The 27,185-nt window shown below is 37.4% G+C and overlaps 1 protein-coding gene across 5 annotated transcripts; it reads left to right on the top strand.

Annotated features, from left to right (window-relative positions):
* Positions 1–293: 293 nt before the first annotated feature.
* LOC306873276 (rho guanine nucleotide exchange factor 7-like) lies at positions 294–27,185 on the top strand. Of its 5 annotated transcripts, XM_079422456.1 has the most exons (22): positions 314–678; positions 2,209–2,289; positions 7,763–7,847; positions 11,341–11,474; positions 11,717–11,918; positions 14,365–14,453; positions 17,892–17,986; positions 18,062–18,157; positions 18,365–18,487; positions 18,618–18,756; positions 19,317–19,376; positions 19,537–19,683; positions 19,963–20,049; positions 22,182–22,260; positions 22,365–22,498; positions 22,936–23,157; positions 23,335–23,428; positions 23,625–23,714; positions 24,780–24,950; positions 25,438–25,537; positions 25,803–25,857; positions 25,968–27,185. In XM_079422456.1, the coding sequence occupies exons 1-22, from the start codon at positions 514–516 to the stop codon at positions 26,088–26,090; spliced, it is 2,571 nt and encodes an 856-aa protein (XP_079278582.1). In that variant the 5' UTR covers positions 314–513; the 3' UTR covers positions 26,091–27,185. The 5 variants fall into 5 exon arrangements, 4 of the variants coding, with proteins under 4 accessions (XP_079278579.1, XP_079278582.1, XP_079278581.1 ...); XM_079422453.1 differs by lacking the exon at positions 24,780–24,950 and having other exon boundaries at positions 294–678; XR_013784482.1 differs by lacking the exon at positions 24,780–24,950 and having other exon boundaries at positions 25,664–25,857; positions 25,968–27,124.

Below are 27,185 nucleotides of genomic sequence, written 5' to 3'. Positions count from 1 at the left end.
CATATGGATTTCACTGGAATAGTATTTGGCATTTTTTAGTTTGTTTTTAAATAAATTGAGATGCATTGCTCACTCTTATAACAAAGTGTAGACCTTCATGGATGCGTGTAGTCTGTAGATCATACAAGCGGACTTTTACTCCTGTGGACGTGATGTTAAATATATTAGATTCACTAATTACATTCGACCTAATATTGTCTTTCATATCCACTCCACATGTTTGTTCTGACCCGAGCTTCATGAATTGGGTGTCATGTAGCGGAAAACAATTGCAGGCTGTTGATTTTGGTTTAACACTAGCTGACATCCTGCCAGATGAAAGAAGAGGAGAGAGAAACCGGACCTGCCGGATAACCCTAAACAAATCGTCATCCCTAACATCCAGGGAAAAGGAGGGATCAGAGCCCTCGCTCCAAACATCCTCTGCTGCTGTGCACTGCATAGGATATCTGTCACAAAACCCTGCATATTCATTTGTTTATGGATTATTGAGCTTTAGACGCATATGAGGACATGAATTCGGCTGAACAGACCATCACATGGTTAATAACGCTGGGTGTCCTGGAATCACCCAAAAAGACGCTATCGGACCCTGAAGGCTTTTTACAGGCATCTCTCAGAGATGGAGTGGTTTTGTGTAAATTGCTGGAGCGGCTGCGACCCGGTTCGGTTCACACGGTAAGCTGCTGGTCAATAAGCTCATGCAGTTATATAATAGAGCACATAAATGACACAAAAGCACTGGACCTTTGTGTTTGTCTCCGCGCGCGCGCTACGATTAACAGTGCACGTTTGTACATTAACATACTGTTTTTCTTTAACTCTAGTTTTAGTTTAATTTCATTTAACCGTGAATGAAAGGAAAGTAAGCAGAAACGTGTAGAGGAAATCTCGTATGATCTGTGGTGATGGGGTAAGAGTGGTATTTTAATCATAATGGAAAAATTATCAGAATGTGGGAGAATAAATAAATATATTAACGGAAATTAACCGTGGAAAATTAATTCGATTACGTGAGTCGACCGCCATTGACTGGTAGATAGAGAGAGGAAACGACGATGTCCGGTTTGTGAACGAATTGTTTTTGAGTTGGATCTTTTTAGTGAATCAGTTGAGCACCTGTCTGAATGATTCATTCGCGAATCGGACTCTTTGAACCGAATTGTGTCATTCGGACGCGTCCGAGTTAACGAGCCAAAAACTGATGAATGAACAAATACTACCAATTCTTCTTAAATTCCGTTTTATGAGGCGAATCGTAGCTGCACTGATTGAATTGGGACACTTTAAATTCCAGTAAATAATCAAATAAATATCCCTCATCATGTGACGTCATGGTCCGTTTTATTTAACCGGTTCATTTGAACGAACTGTTCGAAATAACCAATTCGCGGAAATGAATCGAACCTCTCATCACTAGAAATATGTCTACTAACAGTGTTACTCGTGACATTACTTTTTATAATTAATTAGTACTATTTAATAATTATAATTAAAAATGAGCTTTTTAATTATAAATAGAAATCTGCTAATAAAGTAGAATGATTGAATTTGAGCTCATTTCAACACAACATTGAATTGTTTATTTATTTAGTCTTTGCAGGTAGGGTGTTTATTTGAAACTGTATAGAATGTAGTATTATTTTTGTTAAATTTATTATAAACACATACACTTTGATATAAACGATAATATGGGTTTTTAATTAATAATTCATAAACATTTGATCAACCACAGTCTCGACAGACAGTGTCATATTACTCATATATGAGTGTATTCTAATATATAGACCAGTCATTCTAATTTAGAAGCAATGCAATATAGTCTGAAATCATCGATGCTGATTTGATGGCAGTAATCGTTTGATTTCATAACATGTCTGATGCTAAACAGACTGTGATCCAGTGCACCGTTTCATTGACAGCTTCTACTGTATAAACAGCATTTCGTGAAGATGTTAGACTTTGCTCTGGCAGGTCAGGTAGTGTTTGCATGCGCCAGCATGCCTCTCTCTCTGAACCCAACCGCAGGCTATTAGCTCACGTCATTTCCGCTATTCCTCCGCCAACTTCCCTATGAAGAATAAGTGGCTTTTTGCAGGAACGGGGCGATGAGCCGTGACATAAACAAATGGCACGTTCGCATAAGTTTTTGTTTATTCTTTGACCGACCTGCTCAGATGTGGATTTATCTGTTCGCTTTATTTTCAGATCCACCAGGACCCGAGGAAAGACGAGTGTCTGAGTAATATCAGAGAGTTTGTGAAAGGCTGTGCATTATATCACATAGAGGTGAGTGCTGCATGAGCGTCTGTTTTAGTCGTTCATTTCATTTGCATGCTCGTTCATATTTCTGATCACTGATTCAGTGGCTTGTTTGTGTGGTTTGAAGGCAAACCAGGTCTCAGCTGGAGTTGGGAACAGACTAATCCTGTGTGCTTTGGTTTTGGAGTTATTATTATATTGGTAACAGTGGCATTTAGTGTTATTGCGGCATTTTGACTTGTTTTACCATGACCATTTCTTAAATGATTCATGCAACATTGCTTTAATGTTCTCTCTGCAGTGCCTCATTTGTAGATGTCCAGGTAGCTTGCTGTATTTTGTTTACAGACAGTGAAAAGTCAAGCTGTGGAAGACTTAAAAATATTTAAAGGCATGATATCACCATCAGTAATCAATTTATATGAGCCCTGTGGACTGTATTTAGCAATTAATCACCAAGGATGAGAATTAACTGAAACGGGACTGTCCAAAATTACTCACAAATGCCAAGAAAATATATATAGGCTACATATTTTAGTTTATTCAGAATATTATTCCAATATCTGTAAAGAATCTTTCTCTTTGGAGTGTTACAAGCTGTTTGTGCATAGATAAGATCCCTAAAGTTGCAAAGACTAAAGTCTCAAAACCAAAGAGATATTCTTTATAAAAGTTAAGACTCGCCCTCCTGAAGCGGCTCATTTAAACACTCCCCCACATGTCTACGTCACAGTGTGGAAAGATTAGCATTTTACGGAGGACTATTTCCTGAACCTGGGAGTAACTGTGCACAAAGGCTGTTTCTATAAAGTGGGACAATTCCAACTTTGCAAGGAGAGTCTGACGCTTCTGACTCACAGCCTGTAAGTAAGTTTTCTTATTTAAAGTATTTGCCACTTACTATTCAAATGCGAATTTTGAGCAGAGTAGTGCTCGTTTGTCGTTTCTCCGATCACAAATGCAGACATGGTAATGTTTACTTTTACTTTACTTTTAGTCATTTAGCAGACGCTTTTATCCAAAGCGACTTACAAATAAGAAAAAGTAACTAAAACTAAAAGTTAACACTCTGTAAATACTCTATACACACCCATTTAAGAAAATACAGAAATTAAATAAAATTGACAAATGCATACAACAACATTTCAATAGTAAACATAGAAAGGAAAAAAATAAATAAAATAAAAATAAAAAGCGATACTTATATGCTTTGCCGGTGTCCTAGCCCGGTAGAGTCGATGGTCTTTACACTCTTTGGTCTTCACACTAAGAGCGCTTCACACGAGGGCTGCCGCGGTATAATAACCTTTTTTATACCAATCTAACAAATCACTGCTAGATTTCAGCTGAACCCACTTTCCTATTAATCACTAAAAATGGCCAAACAAGTGCACACACTGACAAGATACGCGATACAGATGTTTAAGTGACGCGATGCAAAGCGACGCATAAAAAGACAGTATAAGTCATTATAATCAGTAATTATGTCCCCACTGGATGCAACAAATGCCTTGTTTATAATGGGTTTTATTGTTTTAGTCATTATTTCCGACTCATGCTTGATTTATTCGGCCAATCACAACGCACTGGATAGCTGGCCAATCAGAGCACGCCTCGCTTCTCAGAATGATGAGCTTTGTAAAAATCGACGCGTTTCAGAAGAGGAGCAACAATAATGTACAGTATGTGGAAAATAATGTGTTGTTTAAACTTTAATTAGAGGAGAACAACATCATTTTTTGAACCTTAAACCACATACACACATTACACCAAATACACAAAATAATGTTCTTTTTAGCAACGTCATATGACCCCTTTAAACTGAAAATGACGTGCATGTAAGTCATACATTTTATTTTTATACTGCTTTCTCACAATACACATTGTTTCAAAGCAGCTTCACAGAAAAGCATCATGCTTATAATATCTTAATGCCTTATAATCACATTTATCAAATTAGAGCTGGTTGATAATACAGGTTACATTTCGCAACAATATAAACAATCAAGCAGTTGAGATTTGCTATTTAGTAGCCTATACAGTGGTTTACTTGAGACTACTGAATGTACGTGCCTCATGTCTAAAATTGGATTTACTTGTATATCAAACTTCTAAATAGAGCTGCTGTGCCATAAAATATATAGTTTACATGGCAAGGGAACCATGATCTTAGTGAAATTGTTGTAAACAGCGATTGCTGAATTACAAACATGTATGTCCGATATTTAGTGTAAGGTTTCATAATAAACACTTTCACTTCAGTAATTTACAGGGTGTAGCCAATTGTTAACGGGCGTTGCACGTATCAATTCTCAATGCCAGGTAAGTCGTCCAGACTTGTTTATCAAGAGAAGTTCTTTGCTGAAAACAGCAGTGCATTGTAACAGTTTTTTTACACTGTTGATATGCTATTAACAGTTCATATGTTTGTAAACATGGTGTTCTGGCATGTCCATTTCCACGCAAGTCCAATAGGTGTTTGTGTGAGATTGAATCAGATCCCTCACCCACACAGTGTTTTTATTGGCGTTAGAGCCAGTGTTATTGTTAAACCTCCTTTTACGGCTAGATTTTGTGTTCAGATCCAGCTTTGCCCATTTTTCCTGCAGATATCTACGGTATGTCTGTACAGGCAATTGCATGTTGTTTCTTGAAAAAAAGCATGCAATAGACAGCACAATATGCAGCCATAAATTATTCACATTATTGTGCAATGAATTGTCACATGACCTTTGATTTACTGCAATCTCTAAAGTCTAGTGCTGGCTGTGTAATGAACTGCATTCAGATCTAATGTGATAGAAGCATGTCATTTTGAAAGTGTCGCTTTTCTCAACAACTGCTGTTCTGTCAGTAAAAGCTGTTTTTAATTTTTGAATGTCACATTTTTTGTCACTTTTGACTGTTTTTGGGAAATCTGAGAGTGATTCTTCTTCACAAACACTTCTGTGCTTGTTAACGTTTGGCAGCGTGATGGTTTAACTGAGCTCTTTCTGCCCACTGGGGTGCTGTGTGCGTATGTTGCTCTGTGAGGCATTTGTTGCTCTATATGAGTTCTGTTGTGTAGGACGGTTACAGTTCTATGTGTGTGTGTGGGTTTCAGGAGTGTCAGTGTCTTCGGTTCTTCTGGCCAGCTGTGAGAGGTTCAGACAAGCCCTCTATTGTGGTGAATGGAGTTGTGTGTTTAATGAGCTGGCAGCTCTGCCCATTCAATGGTGCTGTGGGGTTTGTCACAGGCCAGAATGAAGAGAGGCACTCCACACTAAAACTGCTTTTTCAAATGGCATGTTTGGATGACTGGTTTAAAGAGAGAGAGCAGGAGGGAATTTAATTCCACTACAGTGATGGCAGATGATGTAACGTAGACTTAGATGTGTGTGATGATTGTTGATGGTGCTTGAGTGTTGGGGACTGGACTTTAGGCCTGTATCAAGTACTGAATATTAATGAAATGGCTTTGTGTCTCTTTTTTCAGAGGTACATTGGAGCAAATAAACAGAGTTCTTTTAATTCGCTGATAGGAGAAAGTTGCTTTCATCAGTTCCTGATCAATTCAAAATCATTGTTGACTTTTTGTTTAGATTGCTATGTTGCCATGGGGCCAAAATGTCAACACACGATTCATTCTAATACTAAATCATTCTAATATGCTAATTTGGTGCTCAAGAAGCTTTTCTTATGATTATAATGGAAAAAAATAGTTGTGCTTTGTAATATTTTTGTGTAAACCCTGATACATTTTTCAGGATTGATTATTTATTTAGGTGAATAGAACGTTCAAGAAGAACAGCATTTATCTGAAGATTATAAATGCCTTTACTCTCACTTGAGTCCTTGCTAAATAAAAGTATTTCTTTTTAAAAGGAAATATCTTACCAACCTTAAACTTTTGAACGGTAATTTGTAAGTGTATTTATTTGTAAAATGAAACAATTTCTCTATAATGTATGTATGCACGAGAAATAATAGTTGTGATCAAAGTTGCAGGTTACTTATAAGACGTTTACTTCCTAAATGCATGATAACATCAAGTGTTTCACTTGAAAATACTTCGTTTTGGCAAATGGGAAATGGCAAACACCATTCCAAAAATGATACATTTTTTAAATGTTAAAATAGCCTGTTTCCTAACTGTGCAGAGAAACAAGAAGTAAACCATTTATATGTTGATTTCCCCAAAATATATTGTTTCCTAAATTATAATCATCATGAATGCAAAAGAGCTGATCCACCAGGAGACATTTTGGTGTGTAGACAAACCCAGGACCACTTTACTTCTCCATCTCATTGCCTGTATCGTTTGAAGAGTTCAAATCAAGCTGGTGTCAGATCAGGCCAGTTTGGGTTTACTTGGGATGAGCTTATGTGTCCAGATGGCCCAGAGAGCAGCAGGTAGTCTGAGAGCCAGAAACCCACACACACAAACACAACATTGCCCAAGCTTAACAAAACTAGTGAAGCAGACTCATTTCATAGAGAATCTGGGATCATCATCAATTTCTGTAGGTTTTTGTGACTAGAAATTTGGTCTGTCACAAAGAAGTCAAATTCACCCTAGTGCAAGAGTTTCTCTAATGTTGCTTATTCTGCAGAATATGTCCATATTTTTATGAATGGTTGTTATTGTTCTGCTGTTTTGCATATAGCCTCTGGATTTGTATATTTAGCATTACATGACTTGAGTTACAACCCATCCTATGCTAAAACTATCCATCCAAGTTTAATATATAGACCTGAAGCTTTCACCATGTTTAATGCTTGGGTCAGCCTCAGCATCCCTCATATTTTGATCCCTTGACGCATTTCATTTCAATGCATATATTTAAATATGCTGATATGAAATATTTCCTCTTATTAATGTTGAAAACAGTTGTATTGCTTAATATATTTGTAGAAATCATGATACGTTTTTTTAAATTCTTTGAATAGAAAGTTTAAAAGAACAGCAGTTATTCGAAATACTAAGTGAAATCTTTTGTAACATTTTTAAGGGCCAGATTTACTAACAGTTTGCGCCAGCGCAAACCATCTTTTGCCGTTAAAATAGTACTGTCAGGATTTACTAAATTTACGAATTAGCGCTGAAAAGACATGGACAATTATTTTTGCTCCTGACCTTATTGAATATGCATTTGTAGGAGCTTCCCTTTCAGATGTAAAATTTATGGGAGGAGAGTATTAAAATGAATCACTCAACGTGATTTAGTAAAGTTTGTGCTCGTCAAATTACTGGTATTTTCGCCATTATTTAACGCCCCAAAAAAAGCATATCTTAAACTCTTTTGCGCCTGTGTCATAAGTAGATCACCCGAACCTGATTAGCATCGGCTCTGCTAATTTGCGCTGCGCTTGATATATTGCTTTGGTCGATATTTAATTTGCGCGATGTCAGTAAATCACCCGCAGAAATTTCCACATCCATCGGCGCTGTTTTGGTATTGCGCTCTCATACTAATTTATATTTGAGCTCATTCATGTCTCTGTTTTTTTCCCTCTGCAGGTATTTGAGGCCAATGACTTGCTTCAGGGCCAGAACTTCTCCAAGGTCTTGAATTGTTTGGTTGCACTCAACAAAGCAACTTCAGGTGAGCTACATCTGAAAAACCTGTATTATCAGTGCTGTCTGACAGGATGTTTATAAAATCATAAAGAGGCATTTAGTTTATTACCAGCATGGCCTAGCTGTATTTGTCTGAGTACAATATTTACTCGGAAGTGAGGTAAACCTGACATAATTGACCCTTCGTAAAACCCCAACCTCCTTAATTACTGTTGCTACATCCGACAAGCTACATGTCTCACACTACACATCATGTTCTCACTCAGTAAAAAATACATCGCAGAGTAAAGAGGAAATTGACAACGTTGACAAACAAGACAGAGCAGGTTACGAAACATACCTTTCAAATTTTGTAATTTTTAAGAAATTCAAACAATAAGTACCGCTTTGTGGCTCTTTAATGTGTCATGATAGATCACTGTAGCGCTTCATTTCAAGCGGCGCACGTGAACCGATCATCTTTTCATATTTACTTAAAGCACGAAATTAACATGAATGAACATCAGAAGATATTTTATTTCAACCATGGAAAGACATCAATACACACAATTTTTCAAGTTTAAGTCCAATCTACTCTCCTGTCTGATTTGTTTGTCGGACAAGATGGCGGATTCTGCGTTATGATTGGTCAGATCGCCTGTAAGTCAAGCTCTTTGCAAAGGGTCAATTGCCGAAAGCCTCCTTTTGGGGGATGTCATCATTTGTAAATACAGCATTGAAGTATTAAAATAAATGCATTTTTTTGTAAATATTTTTAAAAATGCAGAAAGTTTTCTGAAGTGATAGTTCACCCCAAAATGACAATTTTGTCATCACTTACTCGCTCTCCACTTGTTCCAAACCTGTATGAGTTTCTTTCTTCTGTTGACCACAAAAGAATGTTGGTAACTGAACAGTTTTCCTCAATTGTAAGTCACTTTGGAGAAAAGCGTCTGCCAAATGAATAAATGTAAATGTAATGTTAATTTTGCTGGTAGCCATTGACTTCCAAGTCCCCGATCCAAGATGGCGGCGTGGTCAGACGCAGCGGCTACTCCGGGTCCCAAAGACGTTGCTTTTATGTCTTTTAATGTCATCTGTTCGTCTCCAAATAGTGACAGTTTACCGCTAATTCATAAGGAAATCACTCCAAAACACATCTATGATCACCAAATTCGTTTGGATATCGGCAGCGCATACAAACACCAACCCTCGCCGGCGGCTACTGAGAAGCTACGAGGCCTTTGTTTACTGCTGAAGCCGGACCTCGAGACCGCGGCCTCGCTTACTGACGCTACCCGCACAAGGCAGCGTCGCAAGCGATGTGAGAGAGGACGGAAGCGCGGTAAGCGCGGAGATATTCGAGCTAGGCTAAGAGTTAACCCCACAAGACCGGTTCTTCCTACACTCATGCACTCAAACGTTCGCTCTGTGGAAAACAAACTGGACTTAATTCAACTCGGTCGGTCTACACAGCATGAGGCAAGGGATTGGTGTGTGTTTGTTTTCACCGAAACATGGCTAAACGACAACATCCTGGACTCCGCCATTCAGCAGCACGGGCTAACCAGCTACCGAGCGGATAGAGATTCATCAATATCTGGTAAGACACGCGGAGGTGGCTTGTGTGTGTATATCAACAAAGACTGGTGTAACAATGCTGCGATATTATCAAACACTGTTCATCGCTGGTGGAGCTTATGGTTGTGAAGTGTCGATCGTTCTACCTGCCGCGGGAGTTCACGGCCATTGTTATTGTCGCGGTTTACATTCCCCCATGTGCAAACGCTAAAGACGCGCTTCATGAACTGTATAGCGCCATCAGTGAACAACAAACAAATAACCCTGACTGCTTTTTCATCATAGCCGGTGACTTCAACCACGCAAACTTAAAGACAGTTTTGCCAAAGTTCTACCAACATGTGAACTTTGCAACAAGGGGAAACAACACACTTGACTTTGTTTATACAACAGAGAAAAACGCATACAAAGCTGAAACCGCCCCCACCTCGGGTACTTGGACCACATCTCTGTTATGCTAATACCAGCATACAGACCACTTCTCAAACTCGCCAAACCGGTTCAAAAGCAGATCACAGTATGGCCAGACAATGCCACCTCAGCACTGCAGGACTGCTTCCTGGACACAGACTGGAACATGTTTAAAGATGGGTTAAAGACCCGCCACAGGCCAGTGACGATGACACATCCTTACCAGATGCACTCAACCACTTCTACTCATGATTTGAGATACAGAACGACACGCCTGCACAGAAACTACTCTCATCTCCAAATGACCAGGTACTCTGTCTCTCTCCAGCCGACGTAAGGAAGACCTTGTCCCGGATTAACCCACGAAAGGCTGCGGGCCCTGACAACATATCTGGACGTGTACTGAGAGACTGTGCTGCACAGCTGACGGCTGTCCTAACAGACATCTTCAACACCTCGCTGAGCCAGGCAGTCGTCCCCACGTGTCTCAAATCCACCTCCATAATTCCAGTACCAAAGAAGTCACCCGTGTCCTGTCTGAATGACTATCGTCCCATGGCACTGACCCCAATCATGATGAAGTTTAGATCAGGTAGAAGGTACTGGAGTATCAAAGCTCGCTCTGTCAGATTGCTCAACAGCTTTTTTACCCAGGCTGTGAGAGCTCTTAACTCCAATCTCCCTGTCCCCCTCTGACCCCCACCCCCCAACCTCATTAATACTGTTGACAACTTTTCCAAAGTGCAACTCTTGAGTGTGCTACACACAGGCGAGTGGGCTATACAAACCACCTGTAGTAACACACTCATCCCACTATTTGCACACTAGACACTTTCTATAAACACTCCCTTCTACAAAGACTCAATAAGAAAATGTTTACTTGTTACATTGCACTACAAATCTTTTTGCACTATGCGCTGCTTCCCACAAAATCTCTCTTTAATCTGCACAACAATTTAATGTACAAAATATATATTTTTCTCACAATTTCATGTACAAATATCTCTTTTGCATAAATTCATGTACAGTATATATGTAAAGTTCTTGTATAGTCTCAGTTTGTGTATGTCTAGGCAACTAGGTATAGTAGTTATAGTATGTATAGTATATGTATAGTCAGATGGTCTATTTTTGTCTATAGTCAGAAGTTCTATTGTGTTTTTTTTTCTTATACTTGCATTGTTGTATGTTTAACTAGTATGTAGCACCGTGGTCCTGCGAGACACGACATTTTGTTCCACTATATGTCCACACATGTAGCAGAATGACAATAAAACTCAACTTGAACTTGAAGTATTTTTATACTGTGTAAGTCAATGGCTATCGGCAACTGTTTGTTTCCCAACATTCTTCAAAGTATCATCTTTTGTGTTTATCAAGTTTTTCATTTTTGGGTGACATCTATTTAAGATTAGGGTTAGGTTATAGTATCTATGTCTAGCTGTATATGAAGGCAATAGAATGGAATGTCCCAATTTAGATGGCTAAGTAAACGTGTGTACTTGGAGCGAATGTCTGTTTTGTTGATGTGTGTTTTCTGGTTATAGAGTCTGGTGGTCAGAGTAATTCTGTGTGTTCTCGTCACTCGTCTTCTCTGCGCATCAAGTCCTTTGACTCGAGCAACTGTTCGTCCACTCCCAGGAGATCATCCAGACTCAAGTACAACCAGTACCGCAGTCTGGTGAGCATCACAATCACTCCACACCCTGATGTAAAATAAAATGGCTTCTTTTAAACCACTGGAAAACAGACTGAAGTGATTTTAAGAATAATTGTCAAAGGTACTATTCAGTTCTTTGTGTGTAAAACCTTTTTGAGTTCAGAAACTACTTGGCACACCTGTAATTTGAGTCCTCAAACAAATATGAAAGAGAAGCTGGGACAAATTCTCTCTGTATTTTTTTTTTCTGTCTTTCTCTGTAGGACATGTCTGAAAACAGTGCCCCTCAGGTGCTGGTGAAAGCGCGCTTTAACTTCCAGCAGACCAATGAGGATGAGCTGTCCTTCAATAAGGGAGACATCATCCAAGTGACACGGCAGGAAGAGGGCGGCTGGTGGGAGGGGTCTCTCAACAGCAAAACCGGCTGGTTTCCTAGCAACTATGTCAAAGAGATCAAAGGCTCTGGTTGGTATTTGCCACTTTAAACCTTGAAAAATGTAGCTGCTGAAGTTAAACCCTGACAGACTCTTGTAGGAAGAGAACTGATCTAAAATCCTGCAAGACTAGACAAGCAAAGTGAACTAGAGGGTTTGTTCTTACTCATGCTCCTCTCACAGACTGCCAAGAAAAGCAGAAGAGATGAAGTTTTGTAGACCCTGTTTACCTGCTGACTTTCTTCTGTGCCCTAGTATTACCATAATATTTTCATAAAGGACCTGCTGAGTATGTGTATAGATCAGAAAATCGCTGCAGGCAGCTGCATGTTAGGCTGCCAACACTTTAGACAGCTTAAAATATTTTTATTTTAAATTCTATTTGTACTTGAACCTACGAGGCACTGTGGCACTATGAGAATGTAAAATCTGCCCAGGTCCATTTAAAAAGGCGATTAAAAGAGGACTTACAGGCTTAATGAAAATGTGCCAAAAGAGAACTGAATGGCAGCTCTCTGGATTATATGTCCATTACAGGCTTACAGTGTAAAAATGTGCACTCGTTCAACCCAGCTTGAGTACAGGACCAGGAGCTGCATACAAGGTAGCAAACTAAGAATTAAAAGAGTAAATGGTAGGACACTTCATCTGAAGACACTGTTTGTAATGACAAAACCTTATGTTCGTTTAGTTATTTAATGCAATCTGCTGATCTAGTACTTAATTTGAACTTTCCCTTTAAACATTTTCATCCCACCAAGAAAATAAATAAATAAGGCTTTAAAAATGCTTTTGAAAGAAGCCTCTTATGCTCACCAAGGCATTCATTTGACCCAAAATACAGTGCAAACAGTAATATTGGCAATATTATTAAAATGTAAAATGAGTTGTACTGTATTCTATTTGAATATATTTTAAGGTATAATTTATTCCTGTGATGCAAAGCTGAATTTTCAGCATCATTACTCCAGTTTTCAGTGTCACGTGATCCTAATATGCTGATTTGGTGCTCAAGAAACATTTATTATTATTATCAATGTTGAAAACAGTTGTGATGCTTAATATTTTTGTGTAAACCATAATGCAATTTGTAGGATTCTTTGATAAATAGAAAGTATGAAGAACAGCATTTATTTGAAATTTAAATCTTTTTGTAACAATCTGCCTGTCAGTTTTGACCAATTGAATGTGTCCTTACTGAATAAAAGTATTATTATTTTTATTTTTAAATCTTACTGAACCTAAACTTTTAAACGGTAGTGTATATTTTAAATAACCAGCTTTTTGTAGCCTTATCTCACTGTATACAGGTTGTAGTATAAACACAACCCCTGACCCTTGTTCTGCAGTCCAAACATAAATAGCATGTACACCCCATGATGCCAAACAGATGCTTCCCTCTCGTGTATGGTGAAACGACTCTGTGTATTCGACCCAGCTTTGAATGGAAATCATTTAGGATGACATCAGTGCTTGAACATCTAGGGCTTAACAGGAAGGAAACACCATCCTACAACAAAGACAGGAAGTGCAGCAGCCAGAATACAGCGCTTCCCCTTTCCTTTGAATATGGCTCCATACTCAAGTTTATTCCACTCTCTGAGCACTTAGCGATCCAGACTCTTTTATAGGATTTACTTGTGTTAAATGCATGCCCAATGTTACTTGTAGTAGACATTAATAGTATATTGATTTCATGCGTCATCGCAAAAATGGCTGCAGTTAGGAAGAGGCGAAGAGTGTAGGGTTTGTGATGCATGCATTGTTTCTTTTTGAGCTTAGATCACATGATTAAAGGGGTAATTCATCTAAAAATTTAAATACTGCCATTTACTTACCCTCATGTCATTTTCAAAGCTGTGTGACTTACTTCAGTTGTAAAAAAAGTTATGGAACAACATGAGAATATATGATATCTCAAATAAATATATAATGACACAACTGTCATTTTTGGGTGAATTATTCCTTTTAAAACTAGATTTTTTTTTTTTCAAATCTCTAATCCTAAGTATGTGCAATAGTAAATATGATGCTCAGTAAGCAGTGCTAATGAATGGTTTGGTTTGTGGAAATGGTGAGCTCTTTTGTTGAGAACTTAGGGAAGGGAAGGAAAACAAAAAAATCACACATTAGCCAAGTGGAGAGTAATGGTTTTAATCAATGAACTGAATGTTTTCTTGTGGAAAAGCATGATGAGAAATGTTCCATTTTCATGAATCCAGAATGCTCACACATTAAGTTGCTGATATTAGTGTAAAAGTGAAATGTTCAAACCGTCTTCTTGCTGAAGAAGAAGTATAATGTTTTCCTGTAAACTCAGATCTCCCCCTCTAGGTATCTAAATCTAATATTGCTGTCCTGACTGCTCACTGCAGGAGAGATGTACTTCAATATTCAATAACAGAAACAGAATGTTTCCAGATGTTGGTCTAAGGTGACCTCCTTACCTTTTGTTCTGTTTTTGCGCTCTCCTGCAGACAAACCTGTGTCACCTAAGTCTGGAACGCTGAAGAGTCCACCCAAAGGCTTTGAGACCACCAACTACTGCAAGACGTACTATAATGTGGTAAGAGATGTGCTGGAGTGTTGCGTTAGTGGCATGTAACACCTCCCACATGGAGCGCGCTGATTATTTATGATGTGCGTGGGGTGGAAGTGGTGCCTCTGGGGAGTTTGTATTGCACAGATATTTCCCTAACCAAATAAGCAAGCACACACCACCAACCCTGCCTATACTTGACAGATAAGGTTTAAAATATTAGGAGTGATTGTGATAGCAGCATTATGAATCATTTTAGAGGGTTGTGAAACACTGCGACAGATTTTTGTGATTTTTAACATGCTATTTTAGACTTAACTATGAGGAGCACATTCAATTTGCGTGAATACAGAATGCAAATGCTTCTCTTTATGTCCTAATTGAAATAAGAATCAATATGCCTATTACAAAGTCACTATATACACTACCATTCAGAAGTGTAGGGCTATAAGGTTTTTAAAAGAAAATAAATTAATACTCTTATTCAGGAAGGATGCACTAATTTAATCAAAAGTGACAGTAAAAACATTTGCAATATTATTTTGAACTTTATAATCATCAAAGGATCATGACAAAATGTATCATGGTTTCCACAAAAATATTAAAAAGCACAAATGTTTTAAACATTATTACTGTTGTTTTTTTCTTTCTGTATTTGATCAATTAACTTTCAAATGCATTAAAAAAAACATCTTACAAACTCTAAAATTGTGAACGGTAGTGTATATGGACCAGACACAATCAATAAACCAGCTCTCATAGCTAAAGATCGTGACGTGACGTACGTATTGTCAAGTATGGTGACCCATACTCGAAATTGGTGCTCTGCGTTTAACCCATCCAAGTGCACACACACAGCAGTGAGTAGTGAACAAATCCACACACACACACACACACCGTGAACACACACCCGGAGCAGTGGGCAGCCATGCTGCAGCGCCCGGGGAGCAGTTGGGGGTTTGGTGCCTTGCTCAAGGGCACCTCAGTCGTGGTATTGAGGGTGGAGAGAGCGCTGGACATTCCCTCCCCCCACCTACAATTCCTGCCGGCCGGGGGCTCGAACTCGCAACCTTTCGATTACGAGTCCGACTCTCTAACCATTAGGCCACGACTTCCCACACCTTGATAATGCAATGCCACTCGTTCTCTTTTTTGAGGAACATCGAGGTTAAAACTGTGCATTGTAAGGACATTCGATTTGTGTAAGTGTTTATATGACACAGCGCTGTGTCCAGTTTTCTCAGACTTAGCCTTGGACTAATCCTTGAATTTACAGTCATAAGGCTTTAATCTGGGGTTAAAAGCCTCGCCAAACTAGATTTACTTAAGAGTTAATAATCCAAGTTTAAACACCCACCAGCAGATGCTGCTCCAGGTTTAGGTTTGATTTAATGTCAGTAATTAAGAGACGCACATGTTCAACATCCTGAAAATAACAATTTTGTTAATAAAAGTAATTTCCAGATCATTTGTATATCTCTGTGAATGCGAATTTCCTTTATTGTGCTTCATTTCCTCATGTGACGTGTCCTAGAAGCCTCCCTCTGAGCCTCTGCAAACCCAATGAGCTGTTGCGTAGATCGGGTTTTGCCTACATTGTTGGATCAAATGTCTTCACAAGGATATTAAAATTGAAGTCACCTACATTGTGCGTAAGGAAAATGGCTTGGTAAACAAACAATCTTAATGAAAATGCAGAAAGGTCTGTGACGGATGGAAATCATTATATCATTAGCTCAGTATAAAAACAGTAGAAGACAATAAAGTCCCCACCATGATAGAAAAAAAACCTTTTGTATGTGTGAATATGTTTCTATGTGTATTTTTAGAGTTGTTTGACACAATGCGTATGTCTGGGCCTGTGTTTGTATATTTTTATGTAAATGCGTTGTTATGAATGTCTGTATTTGGTTATCAGTTCTCACTGGTGTGCGTGTGTTTGTCTCTCAGCCGTGCCATAATATAGGTCATCTTTTCCATCTCATTGACTCGGGGGACAGCTGTGCCTGGGGCCCTGCGCTGTCTGTGCGTCTGTGTTGGTAATGTGTCATGTTTGATGAGAGTGTGCAGTAATTGACCCTATACTACTCTGAAGACCGGCTGAAAGTGAAGTGTGTTTCTGTGTTTTAGGGAGGATGCTAGTTTGAGGTCAGGCAGGGTTCAGTCTTTTACAGCAGCTTTAGGGGAGGAGACCCATTCAAGTTAAGGACACAGTTTGAAATAGCTGTAACTGTCAGGCTGTCCAGACGTCCAGGGTTATTGTTCATGTCAGGGGTGCTTGCATACGTGTGTTCATACAACTTTGTTCTTGGTCCTGGCTAATTCTGGAGGGGCATTTTCAAGTATAGACTGTTAAAATGTGACCTATCCTCTTTCCATAAAAATGTATTTCTTGTATTTTTAGTTATTGATCTGTCTTCAAACCCACATGAAATATGTGGAAGCAGATCTCTTCAGAAAGCTCTGCAGAATTTTATAATTCTTGGGGGAATATTAGTATTGATTTATTTTGTTTTCTAAAATTAATATTTATGTAAAAAATAAATTTCTACAAATAAAATTAAAAATTAATTGTATTTATTTAACTGACCAGAACAGCAGGATTAAAAAAATACTTATTTTGAGCTTTGTAAATAATTATTTATTTAATGGACTTAGACAGCAGGGGAAAAAATCCTTAGTTTTGAGCATTATATTTCTAAACTTCCAGCAGCACCCCCAACCCCATTGTTTTTTTAATACAAATTTTTGATAAGATCCACAGATTAACTACCTGAAATTTAGGTAGGAATTTGAAAGAAGAAAAGTCCTTGATTGATGCTGTTATGCTTTTCCAGTTAATGGCTGCATCTCAAGGTTCATCTGTTGTCTGTTTGAGGACAGATTGAAGATTTATTGTTGCATTTTGAGGTTTTAGCTGCTAAGATGTATTCAGAGAGGTCAGCTAGCCTTGTTCAAACAGGGATATCTTTAAATCTTAAGTCAGACTGAAATCAGAGTTTATCATGGCATGCAAGGACTGGCCCAGTTCTGTCATCTCTCGCATTTTTTCTGTTTGCCTGCAGTGTTTTGTTCTCAAGGATAATGAACATATTAAAATGGACCCTAGATTCTAGTGGAAAACTAACAGGTCAAAAGCAATGTGCTTCTCCTATTTGCATCATATTCAATCTGTATTCTCCCACCTTGAACTGTCTGATTGTTAAATGTTGAGTATATGTGATAATAAGAGACCAATCATGAGTACTTGCCCCTTTTTTCCTTGCATACTGATGAATTTAACTTTTGGTACTTTAGGCATTTCAGACTGTTCTATGTCATTTATGCCAACTATGATTCATGCAGGACATTTAAACCACTCCGAGTCTGGTGTGTTCAGTTATATCATTACACTGTTGCAAACTAATACTAATAATAGTTATTTTAGGTTGTCATACATGCATAACTGTTATTCATTTTTGACAGGTGGTGCAGAATATTGTACAAACCGAGACTGAGTACTGTAAAGAGCTGCAGACTCTCCTCTCAACGTATCTGAGAGCATTACAGCCCACTGACAGGTAAGAACACAAGCCCACAGTCCAAAAGATCATAGAGATAATAGTAGTTCAGTACCCATCCCTCTCTCTTTCTAGGCTCAGCATTTCAGATATCAGTCACATCATGGGAAATCTAGAGGAGATCAGCTCATTTCAGCAGACACTGGTGCATTCACTGGAGGAAAGCGTCAAGTAAGAGTCCCCATCCTGTTCTTTCGCTCACATTTTGACATCTAGTGGCAGCTAGCAGTAATGCACTGTAGTTCTTATCTGGATTTACACTTTAGACGTTTAAGATGTGTGCGATGTTTAGCTCTGTTCTACTTTAACATTTATTTATTTGTCTATTTTTAGTAAACATTTACTATTTCTAAATGAACTGGTGTGTGTTGTGTGCAGAGTTCCAGAGAGTCAGCAGAGAATAGGAGGCTTCTTCCTGTCCCTCGTTCCTCAGATGAGGAGTCTGTATGTGACCTACTGCTCCAACCATCCATGTGCGGTGAACGTTCTCACACAACACGGGTGCGTAACAACACAATAAACACCGTTTATAGACAGTTGATATTGGGCAGATGCTTTTTCAATCATTCTTAACCATTAAGTTTCGTAAACACCTTCTATCAGCGTCTGTTTGTTTGTGTGTATGTTTCAGTGAGGAATTAGGAGAGTTTATGGAAAGTAAAGGTGCAAACAGCCCAGGGATCCTCACACTCACCACAGGCCTGAGCAAACCTTTCCTGAGATTGGAGAAATACCCCACACTACTGAAAGAGATGGAGCGCCACATGGAGGTACTCAACCGCTCTCTTTCTGAAAATATACACTACCATTCAAAAACTTGGGGTCGGTTTTTCCGATTTTTTTTAATGCTTTTTAAAGAAGTCTCTAATGCTCACCAAGGCTATTCTATTTTAATACATTTTAAAATGTAAATTATTCATGTGATGACAAACTGCTCCAGTTTTCAGTGTCACGTGATCCTTCAGAAATCGTTCTAATATGGTGATTTGGTTTTCAAGAAACACTTCTTATTATTATCAATGTTCCAAACAGTTGTGCTGCTTAATAGTTTTGTTGAAACCATGAATTTCAGGATTCTTTGATGAATAGAAAGTTCAAAAGAACAGTAGAAATAGAAATGTTTTGTTATAATTACATTGTAAATGTCACTTTTAAGCAATTTAATCCTCCTTTATGAATTAAATAATTAATTTCCTTAAAAAAAATCTTACTGACATCAAATTTTTAATGGTAGTGTAAGTATTCTGGTCATGAAATAAAACAAATATCAGTGTGTGTTTATAAAGTATACCAGGTTAACTCACTCGTATTCTTCCTTTGTTCTGCTCAGGCGCTTCATCCAGATTATCCAGACATTCAGAAGAGCATGACAGTATTTAAAAATCTCTCCGTGAGTATTATAGATCAACATCATTGATTTTCTTTGTTTTCACGTGACTGGTATTTAAGGATGAACAATGTGTGAAATGATGATGAGCTGTTTGATTGCGTTACGTTATGTTTCAGAATGGGATGCTGGGCTTATTTGTGCGTGTTTGTTGTGTCTTCAGGCCCAGTGTCAGGAAGTGAGGAAGAGGAAGGAACTTGAGCTGCAGATTCTGATGGAGTCTATTCGGGGCTGGGAAGGGGAGGGCATTAAGACCCTGGGCTCTGTCCTGTACATGTCTCAAGTCCTCATCCAGAACCATGGCGCTGAGGTGAATGTTACCAAATAGTCTAGTGATTTTCAGCACTTAACCAACCATCAGGGACTTCCAGTATTTAAAAATAAAAGCTAAATTTATAGTTATAAATGTGACATTTCAAGAATCAAACCGTTTAGTATGTTCTACATGAACCCATGGTTAAAAAACTTGGTTTAAGAGCAATCTTTTGTTATTTTTATTGTACATTTTATTGTTTTATTGTTGTTTCTTGAATTCACTGTACTTAAAATGTTCAATTTAAATCTTTATTGTAATATTCTGCTTCATCAGGAGAAGAACGAGCGATACCTTTTGCTGTTTCCTCATGTACTTCTCATGTTGTCTGCTAGTCCTCGAATGAGTGGTTTCATCTACCAGGTAAATCTTCACTGCAGTATAAATACATTCTCCAGTCCCTTCAGTGTTTCACTGCACTACTTTTTCAGTTTTTTTGTATCAAAAATGACTTTGTTGCTGTATTTCCCAATATTGTAGTAATATTTTTGGTTACATTATTTATGTTTGTGTGTTGCAGTGAAAATCCACCAACAATCATTATGTATATATGTAACTAGTATGTAGGTATTAAGTATACGATTACCTTCAGTTTGTAGTTTTTGTAAAATTACTGAAATCTAGATGGTATGTAAATATATTAGGGATGCACAATATTTATCGGACAGATAAATTATCGACTGATATGAGAGAAAATTACGTCATTTTTATTGCTCCGATAAATAAATTAAATCCGATAACTAGATCCGATAAAGTATGCTTGCTGGTAAATCAATCAATCAGTCTGATTTATCTGAGATTCATCTTCTTTCCGAGTGCAAGTGATTGCAGCTTTAAACTGCAGTGACTCTCAGCATGTTGTGCTCATTACGTCATCATTTGCGAACATGTTTTTCTCTGTGGCAGAGGAGGACAATGCCATTGCTATTTCCAACGCATGTTCAGCAAGGGTTCCGAAAGGAGGAAAAAAGGCATCAAGTAGGGTTGTGACAGTGAGGAAATTTTCCCACTGGTTAATCGACGTGTGTCGACACCTTACCGGTATCACCTCGGTGGATGGAGGGTGGACGTCATTTGAGTCTTCTCTCTTTTCCTCGCTTTCCTTTGGTTTTAAATAGCTTGTAAGCTCTGTACGCGTTTTATTTTCAAATTAGTGGGAATTCGGCGTCAAGCAGTTGTTTGTTTTTAGTTCGCTTGAGTTTTCTCACTTTCCTTTGCTTAAATAGCTTGTAAAAGCACCATGCGTATTTTATTTTCACTTTTAAATTAACGGCAATTCGGCATCAATTGCTTGAATTCAATTCAAGCAACAACAAAATACAACATAGAACATATAGCTAACTTTTATTAACAAAACGAATAAAAATACACCATGCTATATGCCTAATATAAAATAACAGATAACTTACAAATTTTAAATATGCATGGTAGGCCTATACAAAATTGAAAAAAGACTGAGGTACAAATAATTATAAATCGTAGAACGTGTATTAGTGAGATGGAAAGTTTTGAGGCACGGACTGCATACACCTTGATGTAAAATAATGGGAAAAATATCACAGTTTAAATAAAATAAAAATCAGCAAATACTGTGGAACCAAATAGGCTAAATGAGAAAGGAATGTTTAAAAAATAAATAACTTTATTTTTGTTGAGCATGCACTTTTGTTTTTCATTTTTTTCGAGGCTGACAAATGTCCATGCATTTTTTTTTATAATGTATTTGAAAACACGTGACTTAAAGACTATATAACTTTCTCATCCTCGTGCACTAAAAACGTTGAATAGATGTATTTCTTTATGCATGAAATATTTGAATATAAATTTGTTGTTAATGAGTTGTTAATTGCAGATAAACCATAGTTCTGTCATAATTCTGTTAAACCATTTCTGTTACAAAGTATTGTGGTGCCTTACACAAAAAATAAAAAACATTTGAAGAGTCAGGACTGATGTTTGCTATAGTTAGGCCAGAGCTACTAAAATATCAGTTTAATCAGTGAATCTTAGATTTTGTATTCTCCTGGGTGCACAAACTGCTGATTATATGAAAATTATAATATAAAAATATGAATTTATCGGTATCGACATCGGCCATGAGAAGGGCTTAATTATCGGTTATCGGTATCGGTTAAACTTTTTCATATCGTGCGTCCCTAAAATATATGGTATATAAGCCGAAAAAGCACAATTGAGTTAAACGTAGATGCTGCTTGCACACTGTCACTGATTACATACTGTAGATTTTACATGTTATATATTATTATTTCATGTTTTGAAAATTGAGTAGTAAAATCCTTAAAGGGGCTGAATTTCACACTCATTATTCTATTGTTACACTGTTTCATATTATTCTATTATTACTTCATATTATTCTATTATTACACTACTCTGTTAGAATGACCTCAGAATGGATCTCAGCTGTTTGTTTGGTTGTTCTTGTATTAATAATGCTCTAAAATGCTCACAGCTGATTGGTTGATTGTCTTACATAGGGTAAGCTGCCTCTGACTGGAATGACTGTAAATAAAATTGAGGACAGTGACACCACAAAAAATGCTTTTGAAATATATGGTGAGTTTCCCACCCAGTTGCCTTCATGTCAAATGTTATTATTCCTAGATATTGAGAATACATATGCTTGAGCAGTAATGATGTGTGTGTGTGTGTGTGTGCAGGAAATGTGATCGAGCGGATCCAGGTGATCTGTAATAACCAGCAAGATCTTCAGGACTGGGTGGATCATCTACACCGGCAAAACAAACGCACTTCAACCAGCAGCTTGAAACCACAGAATGTTCCCTGCCATACGGTGAGAAACATACACTACCATTCAAGAGTTTGCGGTCAGAACAATTTGTAAGAAAATCCTTATGCTCAACAAGGCTGCATTTATTTGATCAAAAATTCTGTAAAAACAATTTTAAGCATCATTACTCCAGTCTTCAGTGTCACATGATCCTTCAGAAATCATTCTAATATGCTGATTTGGTGATTTAAAAAACATTTCTTATTATTATCAATGTTGAAAACAGATGTGCTGTGGAAACCATGAGAAAAGCATTTATTTGAAATCAAAATCTTTTGTAACATGATCAATATCTACACTGTCACTTAAAATCAATTTAATGTGTCCTTGGTGAATAAAGTATTAACATCTTTCAAAAAATCATCAGACTCTGTGACATATCTATATTAAAAATGACTGATATTCAGTGTCACTCACCGGCTTGTCTCCTTCCCGTTCAGCTGCCGTCTCACCCTCTCACCCCGTCCAGACACTCAGAGAGTCGAGGTGTGAGCGGATCTCCAGTCTACCACACTCTTCCTCACCTCTCTTCACTTGGAACCCCTCACAGCGGTATGATGTGGGGGTCCCTCGAACCCCCAAAAACCCAGAAGCCCTGGAGTCTCAGCTGTCTCCGACCTGCACCACCACTAAAACCCTCAGCTGCCTTGTGTTACAAAGAGGTATCATGTTACACTTTAACTGTATGTTGTTGACACATTAATATAACATCTCAAGAAGAAGAATCACTGTAAACCAATGGTTAAAACGTATTATTTATTAACTAACATCTATTTATTAAATAAACTTACCTATGAGACTCATTTTGGTTATGTGTCTAATTTTCTTACGTCCTTCAGGATCTCAGTAAAAGTCCCAAAAGTATGAAGAAGCTTCTGCCCAAACGAAAACCTGAGAGGAAGCCATCTGATGAGGAATTTGCTGTGAGAAAAAGTATGACACTAATAATTCATTGAAGTTTATTAAAGTTCTGTTACTTTCTACATATGCATGTGATGTATTTGTTAAGAACTCATCACATATATTGTTTTTGTGTTTACTGTTTGTAATAAAACATAGTGACTTTATTATATTCTTACAATGTTTCCTCAACCCCGGCATCTTATGTGCTCTTCTTGTTTTCCATCAGGTACTGTAGCTCTGGAGGAGGATGCTCAGATCCTGAAAGTGATTGAAGCATACTGCACAAGCGCTAAAACACGGCAAACACTAAACTCAAGTATGTACTCTCTACATCTTTATGTATTTTCTAGTGATTTTCATTTGCTTTGCTATTTTCAAATCTCGCTTCAGTCCCAGACTCTGTGATGGGATTTGTCCATATAAATGAGTGAGGACAATATAACTGTGTATCTCACATAATACTGGCAGTTTTGACACATTTTAAATGTATTTTTTTATATACACTGCATTGTTTGAAAGCTTCGGGTCTGTATGATTTCTTTGAAAGAAAATGCAAAGGGTTTTACATTGTCACAAATATTTTTTTTTTCTTTTCTATTAATCCGTGAATCCTGAAAAATGTATCACTGTTTCCACAAAACTATTAAGCAGCACAACTGTTTTCAACATTGATGATAATAATAAGCAGTGTTTAATGAGCAGCAAATATGCATTTTAGAATGATTTCTGAAGGATCATGAGACACTTGAAGACTGGAGTAAAAATGAAAAATTCTGTATGCTAAAAATTCAGCTTTGCATCACAGGAATAAATGACATTTTAAAATATATTCAAATAGAAGAGTTATTTTAACTGTTTTTACTGTCTTTGATCAAATAAATGCAGCCTTGGTGAATGAAAGATACTTCTTCCAAAAACATAAAAAATCTTACTGACTCTAAACTTTAAAAGAGTAGTGTTTGGAATATGAGGCCTATATTTTGAGTCCTACAAAACGCCTTCATCTGTCCTGAAGTCTCTGCTAAACATTTTTACATATGTCTGTGAAGTACTGCAACATCTTTACTGCGTTTTATTGGCATTAGCTATATAAATTTACGTTGACTAAACTCTTTACCACTGCGTTGATCACTCTTTTAATATTTTCTGCTCTTTTTAACATTAATATTTGTCTCTTTTCCTCTTCCTTCTTTCCTTCCATTCATTTCTTTTTCACCCATTTCTCTCATGTTGTCCCATTATTGTTATAATTTTATTTCATTCTGTCATTTTTTTTCGGCATCTTGGGCTCTCCCTCACTTTACTCCTCTTGGTTTTGGTCCATCCTCTTAACCCACCTGTCCTCTCCAATATGATTGGTTTGATCCCCATCCCTAATTAGCATGGCAGGGCACTGATTTGATGCATAATCATGTGCTGGCTGATGTTGACCAATCGTGTGTGGATGCTGTGGGTTGCCGTAGCAGCGGATTTCCCTCCTCTGATCAATCTGAAGACTCGGACTATGACAGTATATGGATAACTCACACTAACAGAATGGGTTCTATGTCCCGTAAGAGCTGCTGCTCGTATATACATTTTGTTTGCATTGAAAGTGGCAAGCATATCATTTTTGAAGTTAACATGTATGGTTGTGAACATATTGAAGACATGGATGGACTTGAACGAGCAAGAAAGATGTTTTCAGTGCTTTTGCTCCATGGCTTTCATAGGACAGAAACACTCGTATTTAATAGTGCACCATCCTAAAATTCTGTTTCTGTACAATTCAGGATTGTTATAGTTAACTAAAACTGAAATAAAAATGCATTGACAAAACATACTAAAAATGTCAAAATACACAACAAAGTTACTAGCATTTGAAGCAAAGTTAACATGAAAATGAACAAAAAAGAATTAATTAAAAATATTAATAAAAACTATAATAGTATCTCAATTATACTGAAATAATACTGGTATGATTTATATAATCTGTCAGCGAGTTGTTTAACATGTTATTGTTCCATTTTTAATCCATTAACATTATTACTTTTTTTCAGGATCAAGGAAGGAGTCAGGGCCACATATGCTTTTTCCTGAAGAGGAGAAAATCATTGTGGAAGAGACAAAGAGCAATGGCCAAACTGTAATCGAAGAAAGGTTAGATCTCAGATTTCTGCATCTGATTCACCTATTTATTGACTTTTTTTATTAGGGCTGTCAGTTTATGCATTTGTTTATCATGATTAATCTTATAATGATATTGTGGGGAACATTTTTTTAAAGGGAGATCACCTTCAGTTGCTAGTCCCCATTGACTTCCATAGTATGGGAAAAAAACACTATGCAAGTCAACTCGGACCAGCTGAACCCTTTCACATCTTAGTAGTTGTTCATTATGATTTCATCTGGATGTCCGTTACAGGAGTCTGGTGGATACAGTTTATGCCTTAAGGGATGAGGTTCAAGAACTTAAGCAGGTTAGTCCACATGCCACATGAAAATGTTTGTTTATACTTAATGTGTTGCCATTTTGTTTAAATTCAAAATCTGGTGCCGTGACCCGGATTCTCTGATTTTGCATCACCAGGACAACAAGAGAATGAAGCGCACTCTTGAGGAAGAGCAAAAGGCACGGAAAGAGCTGGAGAAGATTGTCAGGAAAGTGTTAAAGAGTATGAACGACCCATCCTGGGATGAGACGAATTTGTGAGCCCATCTGTACATTTATGAAAACTGCATCTGATAATTGTGTGTTGAGTGTACTCTCAGTCTTAACTCCTGACCAAAAATACTTGTAAATATTGTGACAAAACTGGACTTGATCCCCACAGTCACAGTATTACGCCTTTTAAACCTGATCCTTTTTAAGCCTTTTTTGTTTGCCAGTGCCAAGTATCTAGATAAAGAAATGTATTGAACCTGGACATCATCTATCAGAAACGTCTCTACAGGATCAGGTGTGGTCTGGCAAAGCTGCCAAAATGACTAGTTTAATCATTTAGCTCACCGTCACAAATGTCATTGGTTCCTAGTCTAAAACTGGGAGTCTCAGGGATGATAGACACACTGTACCTACAAATGTTACCAGGCCTGCATCACTGCCTGCGTCCTTTGACATTTCCAATCATTAGCCAATATGTTCAATAAATGATGACATTCAACAGGATTTTTCCAATGGAAAACCTTGCAATACAATACTAGAGACATTTCTGAGGGAACTAGTCTTTTTTTTTTTTTTTTTTTTGGGGGGTGTCATTTCAAAGTTGTTTTTACAATAACCTCAGTTTTAATTTCGTCCGGTTGCTCTTTTGCACCTTGTATCTTTTTTTTTTTTTTACTTTTATTATGATCCTCTACACTAATTGTGCATTCACAGACCTTTTTTGTTTTGTACAGAAATAATCCTTTATTGTATTTAATGCTCAGAAATGTGCCTTTTTGGAAAAAAGGAGATTTCCAGAATTTTGTCAGCATTTCTAGCTCTGTCAGCATTTCAAAGAACCTTTGTAAGAAAAATGTATGCAAAAGAGTGGTTTTAAATTAACACTGAATCTGTGGTTCGAAACTGACCGATTAAGAGTCTATGTTGTCTAATTTATGTATTTAAATGAAATATTGTTTATTGCTAAATGACTGTGTATTGTGAAATTTCCAGATAACCTCATCTACTTTCTCTTTCCAAAGCACTCTCTATCTTTCTTGCTGATTGAATTGAATGAATACAAATTCGTACTGTGACTCCTCAAATGGGATTTGTGTTTGTCTCATTCCTCTGTTGCATCATTAAATTCATTCTTCTGTTGCC

The sequence above is a fragment of the Barbus barbus genome (assembly GCF_936440315.1).
Source record: "Barbus barbus genome assembly, chromosome: 7".
Lineage (NCBI taxonomy): Eukaryota > Metazoa > Chordata > Actinopteri > Cypriniformes > Cyprinidae > Barbus > Barbus barbus.
The sequence above is the reverse complement of the archived record's forward strand: the minus strand, read 5'-3'. Positions and strand labels throughout refer to the sequence as shown.